The 16,197-nt window shown below is 32.3% G+C and overlaps 1 protein-coding gene across 1 annotated transcript in view; it reads right to left on the bottom strand.

Annotated features, from left to right (window-relative positions):
* LOC127727935 (PAN2-PAN3 deadenylation complex catalytic subunit PAN2-like) overlaps positions 1-16,197 on the bottom strand; it is a 399,078-nt gene that overhangs the window by 363,567 nt on the left and 19,314 nt on the right. The window contains exons 3-4 of the mRNA XM_052235095.1: positions 8,350-8,496; positions 1,197-1,366 (exon numbers count right to left, since the gene is read on the bottom strand). Coding sequence (XP_052091055.1) covers positions 1,197-1,366; positions 8,350-8,496 — 317 coding nt within the window. The remainder of the gene's footprint in view (positions 1-1,196; positions 1,367-8,349; positions 8,497-16,197) is intronic.

The raw sequence follows: 16,197 nt of genomic DNA on the forward strand, positions 1-16,197 counted from the left end.
TGTCATGAAACTAGAAAAATTGCTTGTTTTTTGCCCCTTTTTGGCCCCTTATTCCTAAAATTTTGAAGTTTTTTTTATATAAATCAGAAATAACCAACTTAAAATGGAATATTTTAAAGAAAAAAAAAAAGGAAAAAAAGGAAAAAAAAAAACAAAAGGAAAAAAAATCCCCCCCCCCCCAAATTTTTTGAACCCCCTTATGATTCATCACCCCCAAACTCAATCCCAGCCTTCCCTTTGTGGTATGGTACCTTGCAGTACAATTTCAGAAAGATCCATACACTTACACACAAGTTATTGTCATGAAACTAGAAAAATGCTTGTTTTTTGTCCCTTTTTTTGCCTCAATTCCTAAAATTTTGAGGCAATTACCCCCAAAATCAATCCCAGCATTACCTTTGTGATATGGAACCTTGTGGTACAATGTCAGAGAGATCCATACACTAACACACAAGTTATGTCTGGAAGTTACAAAAATGCTTATTTTTGGCCCCTTTTTGGCCCCTAATTCCTTAACTGTTGGTACCATAACCCCCAAAATCAATCCCAACCTTCCTTTTGTGGTATTGAACCTTATGGTAAAATTTCATAGAGATCCATTCACTTAAACTAAAGTTAGAGTGCGAAAACCAATATGTCTTCGGACAACGTAGACGAAGCCGGACAACGATGCCAACGTCATACCAATATACCACCGCAAAATTTTTTTGCAGTCGTATAAAAACTGAGAAAAATCATAAAAATTCATATTTCAGGGGCAATAACTCCAAATTGGTTGTCCGATTCGTCTGAAAATTTCCTCACTTACAGATCTTGACCTGCTGATCATTTATCCTGTGTTAGTTTTGCTATATATGTTTACGTTCTTGTTCTTCAGTAAAACTGAGCCTTTCAAGTATTTAAAACATATTCAACTTTTTTTATAAATCTGAAGTTTCATATGACTTTAAATAAGACATTTTTTTGCATTTTTTGCATTTATTTTATTAGTTTATAGTTTACAATATGAAAGAAATATTCAATAACTTCCTGTTAATCTGGAAACCTGAATAAACCGACTAACTGTCCAAACTGGCCGTTTTTCAAAGTCCCGATTTATACAAATTTTATTGTATATTATTCAGAAAAAAAAAGCTTTCAACATTTTTTTCTTTATCAAATCGTAGATCATGTTTAGGTAGGAAATAACTTCTTACTTGTAATTGAACAAACTTAGACCTCTCCGTAGTGAACAATTCAGTGTACTTCTTGTCAGAGACAGTATTCCACGCTGAATTGGTATCATCTGTCGAATGTCTTCTGTCATGTGTACTTGAAATGATGTATACTTCTGCATTTCTAACCCATAGTAACCTGTTACATGACCCTGTTGTAAAATATAAAAGAACAAAATATTAAACAACTGGCTAACCTCAATAATCTTTAAACAAGATAAAAACATGAAAAGTACATGAATGTCACCCCTGCTTTACTTATCATGATTGAAGATATGTTGAATTTACTTATCATGATAAAGCTTATGTTGAAAGTCTGTAAGATGAAGGTTTTACTACAAGTATAACATAAACTTAACATTATAAATGATCCATGTAAATGAGGTCAAGGTCAGACAAACCCTGCCATACAGATATGTTCACCATACAATCATAACATGCACCAAATATACCCAGTGGAGCATTTCATTTTTACAGAAGTTTTGTCTCTTTGAAATGTAATTTATATTGACCAGTATAACACTTACATCTCTTAATGAATTTTTATGAAGTTTATCAGTAAGATGACCAACTATTTCAAATACATAAGTTAACTTGTCAGATACACAAGTCGCCTTGTCAAATACATAAGTAGACTTGCCAGATACACAAGTACACTTGTCAGATACACAAGTGCACTTATCAGAAACACAAATCGACTTGTCAGATAACACAAGTCGACTTGTCAGTTGATAAAGTCTACTTGTCACTTAATAAAGTCTACTTGTCACTTAGTTAAGGGCACTTGTCAGATATAGAAGTCTGCTTTTACATATCATGAAATGGGTAAAAACGCTCAAAAAATCGATAGGCAACATTTTTTTACACGGGTGCCAACAAATTTGTTAATTCCATAATTTATAACTTATAAATTTAATTACAAACAAAATCTAAAAATTATGTATCAGTTCAAATGAGTGTTCGTTAAAAAAAAATATGAACAAGGATTCTGCACATGTTCACAGCTTTATAAGACAAAAGTGCATATGCTGAAATGTCTCCCCTGTTTTACTTATGATTGAATTCATGTTGAAAGTCTGTAATATGATGATTGAATTCATGTTGAAAGTCTGTAATATGAAGGTTTTACAAGTACCAAATAAACTTAACATCATCAATGATCCATGAAAATAAGGTCACTGTCAAATGAACCATGCCAGACAGACATGTACATCTAACAATCATTCCATACACCAAATATAGTGGTCCTATCGCTTATAGAACCTGAGAAACAGATCAAACAAGCATTCTGTGAGTATTGCATGGCAATACATAGTCCCCTACCGGTTACAAATTCATTGTAATGGAACGGAATTCTAACTTGATCTATAATTTGTCATGGTGTAAACTACATAAAAACATCAAGTCAAATTCTTCAAGCATGACGAAAAAAACTGTTGAAAACTGATTATTTAAGTGAATTTTCTTTGTCCAAAGACCATAACTCTGCACAAAATTATCAGACTGGAACAAAATTCCAACTTGATCTGTAACTTGTCATGACAAAACTACACACTAATTATCAAATCAATATCTTCAAGAAAGACAAACAAACCTACCACTAAATTCTTCAAACAATTTACCAAAGAAAAGGAAAAAAATCCAAAATGTCATTTTGTCTTTTAAAAATCTTTAAAATAAAAATGAGTTATTTCCCTTTGAACAGAAATCTACTAATTATAAGTATTTCATAAAAAATTTAATTCTAGAGAAAGGGCTTTAACTGAACAAAGAGAAAAGCTAAAATTGTGAAAATTGAACTTGACTTGTAACCTGTCATGATAAATAAATAAACCAAATATCAAATCAATATCTTCAAGCACGAAGAAAAAAAGTCTGGAAAACTGATTTGCCGGACTGACAGATGGACAGACAGACAGACAGACAGATGGACAGACAGACATGCAGACTAACGGAGTGCAAACCTAAAGTCCCCTTCGACTTTGTCGGTAGGGGACTAATAACAAAATCTTAACATTGACCAAGGCACTATGAAAATGAGGTCAAGGTCAGAAGAAAACCTACCAGTCGGACATGTACATCTTAAAATCATTCCATACACCAAATATAGTGGCCCTATTGCTTATAGTATCTGAGAAATAGAACGAACCACAAAAACTAAACATTGTTCAAATGAACCATGAAAATGAGGTCAAGGTAAAATAAAACCTACAAATCAGACATGTACACCTTAAAATCATTCAATACACCACATATAGTTGACCTACTGCTTATAATATCTGAGATACGGACTTGACCACGTAACTTTAACCTTGATCACTGATCCATGAAATGAGGTCGAGGTCAGGTGAATCCTACCTGATGGACATGTAGACGTTGCAAGGAACCCATATACCAAATATAGTTATCCTATTACTCACAATAAGAGAGTATTTTACTTTTCCAAAAAACAGTAAATTTTTTTCAAGCAGTCACTGAACCATGAAAATGAGGTCAAGGACAATGGACATATGACAGACAGAAACTTAATAACATAAAGTATCTGCATACAAGGTCTTCTAGCTTCTGAAATATAAAGCTTTATACAAAAAGTTTATGCTGTCATTGCCGCCGGATTGTAATCCCTATGTCTTGCATTCTGCGACATTCATTGCAGGCGGGACGATAAAAAAATTTATTAAAGATTGTTTCTAATAAGTTCTTATAATGTTTAATCAATCGGCTATCTCTGAGACACAATATATTCCTTTTGACTTGTCAACTTCCCACGCTATCTTTAAAGGATGCATATCAAATATCAGAATTATATATTTGTTTTATTTACTTTTAATCTATACGACGAAAGATGAAAAATTTGTTAACTTGTGTAAGGATTTGGGCCAAAATAAAAAATATGGTATGTTTGCCCAAATGCGACCGACCCAAAAAAAACCCGCCGACTCAAATTCTTTTTGCCGTTTTTTTGAAGAATTTTTTTTTTTTCGGATCTTTTTCGTGTCCGCTCCGTCATCGTATAAAACTTAATGTTCGTCGTCTTTGCGTTTGAAAGTAACTGTGAATAAGATTAAAAGAAAGCGTGTCAGAGACACAGTTAATCGATATTCGATGTTGTCGGTTTTTATCTTCTGATTTAACGAACGGTTACTTCTGCTTTGGCGCCGGCTACTTCAAAATTGTCAAAAATAATATTTTCACAAAGTTTTCATTTTTTACCAAGTCGATGAAACATTGATAAACATTGAAGAACAGAGATTTAAGCATTGACTTTACAGTGTGAAGCAGATTATTTAATAAAAAGACAACTTTTTATCACTTCATTCACTTCCGGTACTTGTTACACGAGATCGTACATCAATCTAATTCGGCGACAAAGTAAGTTTGTTACTTCATTTGAACGTGATAAAAATTGCCTCCAGTAAATGTTTAATCCATTTATTGCATTAAAAACGTTATATTCCTTTCCAAATAGCTTGTCAAACATCGTTTATTTTTGTAAATTTTCATCGTCCGCCATTAACTGTTTTCTAACTACGGATGGGAAACGGACCAGCTATGACCGAAATCCGTATTTTTACAATAATAACTACAGACACATGAATGGAACAGCTGACAAGGAAATTGGTCCCAAATGAAAAAATTGCGCATTCCACACGCATTAACAGACTATTTGTTAGATTTACTTGATTAATGTATATAATTCCATATATATGGATTGTTTCAAAATATTGATTAAACTTGCTTAATTAACCCTGGGACTAGAAAATAAATCAATATATACATGATATATGGCCCAGCTTATCTTTGTATATCTTTTGATGAGAAACACTGAATTTCATAAACATGATAAACAAGATAGTTTTTTAATTGAATTGTGATTTATATATTATAATTTCTTTATCTTTTTGTCATCTTTTTAGTGCTAGATATTTAGTTGGTAGTTTCTCACAAGAACCTAAACTTAAACAACTTTGAATTTGAACTTTTACTTTAATTGTATACTCAGATATGAATTGAACAATATAAAAAGAACATTATTTACATATGACCCTTTGTACTATAGGTAGTAAAAACCAAACAATTGTAGCACAGTGTGCAAAGGAGCACTTCTCCCTATCAGTTTAAAAAAGAGAAGTCACTTCTCCCTATGATTCTGAAGTAGTGTGAGCCCTGCATGATTATGCATTTAAGGATGTACTTAGGTCAGGTTTTGGAATTTCTGTCAGATGTTTGGACTCTGGTTTTTTCCTACGATACAGGGTAAAATATTTTGCCCCATGACCCCCATTTTTTTTCCATACATAATACTTCAATTAATAGCTCATAAAAGGTCATATACCAAAATTTAAGCAGATTGTAGATTTCTTCTCTTTCCATTAGTTTGCTTCTTAACTTAAATGCTCTTGAAGTCTTCTGACTTATAGTATCAATTTTAAATTCTACATTTTTCTAATTTCACCAAAGTACATCCTTACAGAGTTCACCTTTTTGCCTGCAACAGTCCAATTCATCATCTGATTTATTGTAATAAGTATGTGAAATTATTAATACTGAGAAATAAAAAAAAATGTCTATGGGTTCGAATTATTTGAATAATTGCATGTCTACAGTTAAACTAAAAATATTTTCAACTAATAAGATCAAATTTGAATCTTTTCCTGAATGATCATCATGTCTTACAGAGTCATCCTTCATCATTTTCCTCAAACAACTTCAACTACTTGTTAGCTGAAAGTCTTGTTATAGTGATAATAATATTTATGTGATCAACTTTATAGAAAATATGTGACCATCTTGCTGCTCATTTACCTTATCATCATTAAAAAAAATGGTGTTTGATTAGGACTAAATTAGAGTTCAGGAGCCCCCAGAATGCAGGATTTTTGAACCATTTTAGAAAAAAAACCCTCGCCGTGATGGGCTACGAGCAAGCTCGTCGAACCGACAATCCTTGCCTGCTACTTTAATTATTAATCCTGCTACTTCAAAACCTAGTGACATCCCTGTGAAGAAGTAAAACATGTGAAAATGGCAGACAGTTTTTCATGGCTTTTGATTGTCTCTACAAAGGTTTGACGGAAAAAAAAGATATACTGTTTTAATATTTTCATGCAAATTCTGATAAAAAAAAAAGAATTTGCCTACCTACCTACCCACACCCAGTCATCATGGGTCGGGTTTGGGCAAACTGAAATATTTTTAATTGTGGCCTTGTATAGTAGGACTAACAATACAAATCTTTCACAAAATAAAATAAAATATGAAAAATTTGTATCATGGTCCTTTTTTAATGACCATTATATTTTTTCTTCTTCTTCCAAATATAGTTGTCCACTATCTGGCATATTTTCAAACTTCTCATTAAAAAAAAACAAGAGTTTGAAAAGGGAGGGAGAGAAAAAAAAGTATCAACACAAGCGTGCTTCGATTATAATATTAAAATATTATAAGTATACAGCATACCATGTAAAAATTGCTTTTTTACTTGTATTTCAATTCCCAACAGGCAAGTTGAATTCAAACAGGACAGTGGTCTTAAAAGAGTTAAATAAGGAATTATAACTATGCAAATGTTTACCTCTTGAAACAAATTTTAATATATTGAATACAGATACGGGGGAAAAAATTGAACTTAAATATTTTATTTACATTTCATAATTTATTAAAACATCTATCTTTTTCTAAATATGCTATTTTGGCGGTAACTAATTCGGTCTCACAAAAAAATCTTTAAATTGAACAAATTTAGATTGGCTGTTTAGTACAATTTCCAATAGCGTCATATAATTCATGAAGTAACAGGCGACTAAATTTTTAAAAGGAAAGTAACCTCTCAGTTTATAGTTTATGTATAGCTTTACATTTCGAAATCGTAAAATAAACTTAACGTCACTTTATTATGAGTGTTAATAAAAATGCTCCTTGGGCGCAGCTTGATACAATCGCAGAGGTCAAACCCTGAACATTTGGGGCAAGTATGGACACTACATAGGTTTCTGACACAGAACTGAATAAACTTCTTCACTGAGCGCAGCTGGATACGACCACAGAGGTTCAACCCTGAACAGTTGGGGCGAAAATGGACACAATATTCGTGCTTGATACAGGTCTGAATTTGGATTGTAATTAAATATTTGACACCTAATAGGTTTTTGACACCGAATAACTGTAGTCAAAGAACTTAGAATTGGTTATATGATTTGAATTTATATTCAATTTTTTGCTTTTGTGAAATACACTATGCTGTTGCGTATTGACCCCACCCCCCCCTTTTTTTTGAAAAATATTTGAAGAAATTTTCTTTATAATTTCTGAAATCTGAAATATAAAAAAAAAATTCAAATTTCCAATGGAGTTTGCAACCATAATTACCAATTTAAATACATCATAAAAGTCTTAAATAGATAATTTAAAAGCAGTGTAAGGGAGGTAATCCAACATTGTACAACATTGTACAATTTTGTTTTTGGATTACCTCCCTTATACTGCTTTTAAATTGTCCATTAACCAGGAAACCCTCGTTTTTTTTCCTTTTTTTGCCCCTAATTCCTAAACGGTTTGAGCCATAACCCCCCAAAGCAAATCCTAACCATCCCTTTGTGGTATGGAAACTTGTGGTATAATTTCAGAGAGATCCATACACTTAAACACAAGTTATTGTCTGGAAGTTATAAAAATGCTTATTTTTAGCCCCTTTTTGGCCCCTAATTCCTTAACTGTTAGGACCATAACCCCCAAAATCAATCCCAACCTTCATTTTGTGGTATTGAACCTTATGGTAAAATTTCATAGAGATCCATTCACTTAAACTAAAGTTATTGTGCGAAAACCAATGTGTCTTCTGAGGACGACGACACCAACGTCATACCAATATACGATTTTTGCGGTCGTATAAAAATATGAAATTGGACGTTTACCTGTTATGATCCAATATCCAACAACTGTTAACATTATTTTTGGAGCAAAAACGGATGACGATTGTCATCCCTAAAGTAGATTGTCTGCAAATACCAAGACAGGCAATTCTGTTGTTTATTGTTTTATTTTAATTCTTTGGTGATAAAAATACACAATTCTGACACAAAGACATGTACTAATGTTGGAAACATAATTAAACTAAGACACATGTAAGACATACCCCTGAATTGCCCATCCATAATAGATCTTGTTTATCAAAGGTCAAGGCAGAGACACCAAACCTGTCCCCTCCATCCACCAACACACTTGTTAAGTCATGATATTCAGTAAGTCCTTGTGCTGCTCCAGGGAAAAAACCCTCCATTTGCTAAAGTTACAATCAGAATGATGACATGGTTTAGTAAACAAAAACATAAAACATTTCTCCTATGATCATGATGATCAATCATAAAAAGACTTATAAAAAGAATTCCGCTCAGCCGGTGCTAAGGACTGTCTTAAACTAGCAGTGAGGTGAGAGTTTTTTTGCTCCATGTTGAAGGCTTCACTGTGACTTTCAGATAAAGAACAGTAATAAAAGCCCTGTTCTTTTGCATTTTTTGTGTGTGTTTTTTGCTGTTCATGTACTGATTTTGTGTCATGGATGAATACCCCATATCCTTTGTTTTTATTTTATAATTTATAATTTTATAATAAAAGATTTCTATGTTGTAGTGTCGACCTCGGTTGATTCAAAATCTCAATTAAGTGGAGTTCATTTTATAGTCGATGTAAAATAAATGTTAATTGACCCTGATGTCTCGAAATTCGAAAGTAAGAAATTTTGAAAATTGAAGACTTAAAAAATAAAATGACAAATTGGATGTTTTTCTTCTGTAACCTAATCATTTTCATTAGTGATTAAAGCTGTGTAATAAAATTGAGAATGGAAATGGGGAACGTGTCAAAGAGACAACAACCCGACCAAAGAGCAGAAAACAGCCCAAGGCCACCAATGGGTCTTCAACACAGTGAGAAAATTCCGCACCAGGAGGCGGGCTCCAGCTGGCCCCTTAAACAATAAAAAGCTGCGCCATGAGTGCATGATACGCCCTTCGCTTTTACAAAGAATAACATTCCATAACTCCTCAATGTCTATCAGAAATTTATAAAAGAACTAAAGGGAGCTCGCGTCAATAGATATAAACCAGTCACCAAAGTTTCATGAAAACTGCTTGAAGCACTTTTGAGTTATTGTCAGAAAACAGGAAAATCCCCCTTTTTTAATGAATAAAACCCCATAACTAGGAAACCTAAAATCTAAAATTTATATAAATTGAAAGGCAGCTCATTTCAATAGATATAAATAATTTATCAAAGTTTCATGAAAACTGTTTAAAGCATTTTTGAGTTATTGTCTGAAAACTGGAAATTCACCCCTTTTTTAGTATATTAAACCCCATAACTCAGAAAAGTAAAATCTAAAATTTATAAAAAAACGAAAGGGAGCTCACGTCAATAGATATAAACAATTCAACAAAGTTTCATGCAAATTGTTTAAAACGTTTTTGAGTTATTGTAAGACATGTTGACGACGGACGGACAGACGGACAGATGGATGGAAGGACAACGGTATACCATAATACGTCCCGTAAACGGGCGTATAAAAATGTGTACTAGATCAGTGAAAATGGATGTCACACTCCGAAACATATAAATGAACTAAAATAAAATAAACTGCTTCGCTGAGCGCAGCTGGATACGCCAGCAGAGGTCTAACCCTGAACAGTTGGGGTAAAAATGGACACAATATTCAAGCTTGATACAGGTCTGAATTTGGATTGTAATTAAATATTTGACATACATCTATTATAGGTTTCTGAATAAATGTAGTCAAAGAACTTGAAGTTGGTTATATGAATTGAATTTATATTCAATTAAAGATTTCTTGCTGTTGTGCAATACACTGTGCTGTTGCGCAATACTTAGTAAATCTGTTGTCAGACTATAAACAAATAAAATTTATAAAATTCTAAAGGGAGTTTACATCAATAGATATCAACAATTCATCAAAGTTTCATGAGAACTGCTGAAAGCATTTTTGAGTCTTTGTCTGAAAACTGGAAAATCCCCCCTTTTTTATGAATAAAACCCCATAACTCAGAAACGTAAAATCTAAAATTTATAAAAATCCAAAGGGAGCTCATGTCAATAGATATAAACAATTAACCAAAATTTCTTGCAAGTTGGTGAAAGCATTCTTGAGTTATTGTCTGAAAACTGGAAAATCCCCCTTTTTTTAATGAATAAAACCCCATAACTCGGAAACGTAAAATCTAAAATTTATAAAAAACGAAAGGGAGCTCACGTCAATAGATATAAACAATTCACCACAGTTTTAAGCAAATTGGTTAAAGCGTTTTTGAGTTAATGTCCGACATGTTGACGACGGACGGACGGACAGACGGACGTACAACGGTATACCATAATACGTCCCGTAAACGGGCGTATAAAAACATAATGGACTAACAAAGGCCAGAGGCTCCTGACTTGGGACAGGTGCAAAAATGTGGCTGGGTTAAACATGTTTTGTGAGATCTCCACCCTCCCCTATACCTCTAGTCAATGTAGAATAAACAAACACACAGCAATATGCACAGTAAAACTCAGTTAACAAGCATTCTGTGAGTATTGCATGGCAATACATAGTCCCCTACCGGTTAAAAATTCATTGTATTGGAACAAAATTCTAACTTGATCTATAACTTGTCATGGTGTAAACTATATAACAAATATCAAGTCAATATCTTCAAGCATGCCAAAAAAAAAGTATTGATAACTGATTATTTGAGTGAATTTTCTATGTCCAAGGACCATAACTCTGCACAAAATCATCAGACCCAAACAAAATTCTAACTTGAACTGTAATTTGTCATGATAAAACTATATACCAATTATCAAATCAATATCTTCAAGAATGACAAAAAAATGTGCGGAAAACTGATTATTTTAGTGAATTTTCTAAGTCAAAGGACCATAACTCTGCACAAAATCATCAGACCGGAACAAAATTCGAACTTGATCTGTAAAGAATACACCAAATATCAAATCAATATGTCCAAGCATGAAGAAATCAAATGCTTCGCTGAGCGCAGCTGGATACGACCGCAGAGGGGTAACCCTGAACAGTTGGGGCAAAAATGGACACAATATTCGCGCTTGATACAAAGTCTACATTTGGATTGTAATTAAATATTTGACACATAATAGGTTTCTGACACAAATAACTGTAGTCAAAGAACTTAAAATTGGTTATATGATTTTTTTGGCTTTTGTGCAATACACTATGCTGTTGAATATTAACCCCCCCCCCCAAAAAAAAAAAATATTTGAAGAAATTTTCTTTTTAATTTCTGAAATCTGAAATGAGAAAATTGTAGCCCCCCCCCCCCCCCCCCAAAATCCCACTTTCCCTTATTCCAAAACTAATCTCAATTCAAATTTCTAATAGAGTTTGCAACCATAACTACTCATTTAAATACATCATAAAATATTAAAATATAAAATGACATACAGTCATGGTTAAAATTAATATTAATTAATAGTAACTTCTAAAAATAAATTTACAGCTAATCATCTCAAGATTTTTTTGCGGCCGTATAAAAATCTAAATACATGGTTAGATTTAATATATACCCTTCATCTATAAAACTAGTGTTGAAATGTTTGTAATTGGATTGCTATGTTAAATAATTGCTTTTTAATATTCTAAATTATTACTTTTATGTTCCAAATGCAAAGTTTGGTCATACCCAGTCTTATTTTTTTCATATTTGGCACTTTTTTCTACTTCAGTTTTGTCCGCCTAGTTTTGGTGAATAAACCATCCAGATGTTGGGGTAACAGGAATTTCTGCAGAGTGGTTGTCAATGACATTTTGTGAAATTTACAAGTAATTAAAACACAGATTTAGTAAAATGAAACATAATTGTTGTTTTTTATGGTATGAAACTGCTTAAAAAACCTTTGAAAAGTCTTTTTGTGGTCTTTTCAGGGTATTTAATTAAAATCTTCCATATAAGGCAAAATTTAACTAAGAGTACATCAAGACTCTAGTTCCTAGATGTACTTGCAATACTGATCAAAGCAAACACAGAAAACAATTCATATTTATTATATATACAGTCAATGTGCAACTTTATATACCAAATATACATTGGCCGCAGTATGGGCTGTAGTATAAATTTTCCTCCCTCTTTACAAGTTCAGCCTTTATGAATGTTGTATTGAAACTGGAACTTGAAAGTTGGATACATTACATGATTAATACAACAAAATAGGAAAAGAAGTTAAAAAGTCCCTTATAGGGGTAAATTCAGTAAATAAATATATGTCATCAGAGACCGCCCATTTGGGGGAGAGCTTTCTGTACAAAACTGAAGTCCTGTGCTCTTCTGATTGGTAGATAATGTTTGTAATAAATATTTTTTGATAGATGGATCAAAACTAGAGTTAAAAATAATTAAATAAAATGCTTCGCTGGGGCGCAGCTTGATACGACCGCAGAGGTCGAACCCTGAACAGTTGGGGCAAGTATGGACACAACATTCAAGCTTGATACAGCTCTGAATTTGGATTGTTATTAAATATTTGACACAGCATAGGTTTCTGACACAGAAAGAATGTGGTCTAAGAACTTGAATTTTTTTAATTTACCTATTATGGTCCAATGTCCAAAATCAAAATACATGGTTAGATTCAGCATATCAAAGAACCCCATATATTCAATTTTTGTTAAAATCAAACAAAGTTTAATTTTGGACCCCAACTTGGACAAACTTGAAAACTGGGCCCATAATCAAAAATCTAAACACATGTTTAGATTCAGCATATCAAAGAACCCCAAGAATTCAATTTTTGCTAAAATCAAACTAAGTTTAATTTTGGACCCTTTGGACCTTAATGTAGACCAATTTAAAAAACGGGACTTGAAATTAAAAATCTAAATACACGGTTAGATTTGGAATATCAAAGAACCCCAATAATTCAATTTTTGATGAAATCAAACAAAGTTTAATTTTGACCCTTTTGACCTCAATATGAACCAATTTGATAGCGGGGCCCACAAATAAAAAATCTAAATTCATGGTTATATTCAGCATATCAAAGAACCCCATTTTTCAATTTTTGTTGAAATCAAAACAAAGTTTAATTTTGGACCCCAACTTGGACCAACTTGAAAACTGGGCCCATAATCAAAAATCTAAACACATATTTAGATTAAGCATATCAAAGAACCCCAAGAATTCAATTTTTGTTAAAATCAAACTAAGTTTAATTTTGGACCCTTTGGACCTCAATGAAGACCAATTTAAAAAACGGGACCCAAATTAAAAATCTAAAAACACAGTTAGATTTGGCATATCAAAGAACCCCAATAATTCAATTTTTGATGAAATCAAACAAAGTTTAATATTGGACCCTTTTGACCTCAATATGAACCAATTTGATAGCGGGGCCCACAAATAAAAAATCTAAATACATGGTTAGATTCAGCATATCAAAGAACCTCATATATTCAATTTTTGTTGAAATCAAACAAAGTTTAATTTTGGACCCCAATTTGGACCAACTTGAAAACTGGGCCCATAATCAAAAATCTAAATACATGGTTAGATTCAGCATATCAAAGAACCTCATATATTCAATTTTTGTTGAAATCAAACAAAGTTTAATTTTGGACCCCAATTTGGACCAACTTGAAAACTGGGCCCATAATCAAAAATCTAAACACATGTTTAGATTCAGCATATCAAAGAACCCCAAGAATTCAATTCTTGTTAAAATCAAACTAAGTTTAATTTTGGACCCTTTGGACCTTAATGTAGACAAATTTAAAAAACAGGACCAAAAATTAAAAATCTAAATACACGGTTAGATTTGGAATATCAAAGAACCCCAATACTTCAATTTTAGATGAAATCAAACAAAGTTTAATTTTGGACCCTTTTGACCTCAATATGAACCAATTTGATAACGGGGTCCACAAATAAAAAATCCAAATAAATGGTTAGATTCAGCATATCAAAGAACCCCACATATTCAATTTTTGTTGAAATCAAACAAAGTTTAATTTTGGACCCCAATTTGGACCAACTTGAAAACTGGGCCAAAAAATCAAAAATCTAAATACATGTTTAGATTCAGCATATCAAAGAACCTCATATATTCAATTTTTGCTAAAATCAAACAAAGTTTAATTTTGGACCCTTTGGACCTTAATGTAGACCAATTTGAAAACTGGACCCAAAATTAAAAATTTAAATACACTGTTAGATTCGGCATAACAAATAAATAAATGTGATCAAAGATTTTACAAATCTAATGCGCCATACTGTGCAATTAAAGATTACTTCTTGAAATTTTTCAATATTTGAAATTTGAAAAAAAAATAATATTTGAAGAATAATTCTTTTTAAATTCTGAAATCTGAAATGAGAAAAAATTGACCCCCCACAATTTCTTTTTATCCCCCCCTTTTTTCCCCAAAAAAATTCTTTCCCTCAAGATATGGTCATAATCTCAATTCAAATTTCCAATGGAGTTGGCAACCATAATTACCCATTTAAATTTACCATAGTGCTAACTTAATCTATTTTATAATAGAAATAAAAATATACTGTCAAATCTTTCATATGGATTTTTTTGTAAAAAAAAAAGATGCAACATTTGCAGATATTTTTACTGGTCTTCCTTTATAGATATGCATTTCTTTAAACATAATTTAAAAGCAGTGTAAGGGAAGTAACCAAAACGTTGTATTTTGATTACCTCCCTTACACTGTTTTAAATTATCTTTATTGTTCATTAACCATTACTTTATACATAATTTAAAAGCAGTGTAAGGGAGATAATCTCAATGATGTATTTGATTTATCTCCCTTACACTGCTTTAAATTATGTTTTGTACAAAAGTATTTGTCCATTAACCAGGACAACCTTGTTTTTCCCCCTTTTTTGCCCCTAATTCCTAAACGGTTTGAGCCATAACCCCCCAAAGCAAATCCTAACCATCCCTTTGTGGTATGGAAACTTGTAGTATAATTTCAGAGAGATCCATACACCGTTCCACAGTTATTGTCTGGAAACTAGAAAATGCTTATTTTTGGCCCCTTTTTGGCCCCTAATTCCTTAACTGTTGGTACCATAACCCCCAAAATCAATCCCAACCTTCCTTTTGTGGTATTTAACCTTATGGTCAAATTTCAAAAAGATCCATTCACTTAAACTAAAGTTAGAGTGCGAAAACCAGTATGTATTCGGACGACGACGCCGGACGACGACGACGACGATGCCGGACGACGACGACGACGACGACGACGCCAACGTCATACCAATATACGACCACAAAATTTTTTTGCGGTCGTATAAAAATGAATGCTGAATGTACTAAATGTTTTTACTACAGGGTTGAAAAGTAATGGCGGTCAGTAAAGGAATAAAGTGTGAATCTACAGTGTTTGTAAACAAGCTTGGCATATCAAAGAACCCCAATAATTCAATTTTTGCTGAAATCAAACGAAGTTTAATTTTGGACCCTTTTGACCTCAATATGAACCAATTTGATAGCAGGGTCCACAAATAAAAAATCTAAATACATGGTTAGATTCAGCATATCAAAGAACCCCATATATTCAATTTTTGTTGAAATCAAACAAAGTTTAATTTTGGACCCCAATTTGGACCAACTTGAAAACTGGGCCAAAAATCTAAAATCTAAATACATGTTTAGATTCAGCATATCAAAGAACCCCATATATTCAATTTTTGTTAAAATCAAACTAAGTTTAATTTTGGACCCTTTGGACCTTAATGTAGACCAATTTGAAAACTGGACCCAAAATTAAAAATCTAAATACACGGTTAGATGCGGCATAACAAATAAATAAATTTAGTCAAAAATTTTACAAATCTAATGCGCCATACTGTGCAATTAAAGATTACTTCTTGAAATTTTTCAATATTTGAAATTTGAAAAAAAAATAATATTTGAAGAATAATTCTTTTTAATTTCTGAAATCTGAAATGA

Source organism: Mytilus californianus, unplaced genomic scaffold (assembly GCF_021869535.1).
Source record: "Mytilus californianus isolate M0D057914Y unplaced genomic scaffold, xbMytCali1.0.p SCAF_2, whole genome shotgun sequence".
Classification (NCBI taxonomy): Eukaryota; Metazoa; Mollusca; class Bivalvia; order Mytilida; family Mytilidae; genus Mytilus; species Mytilus californianus.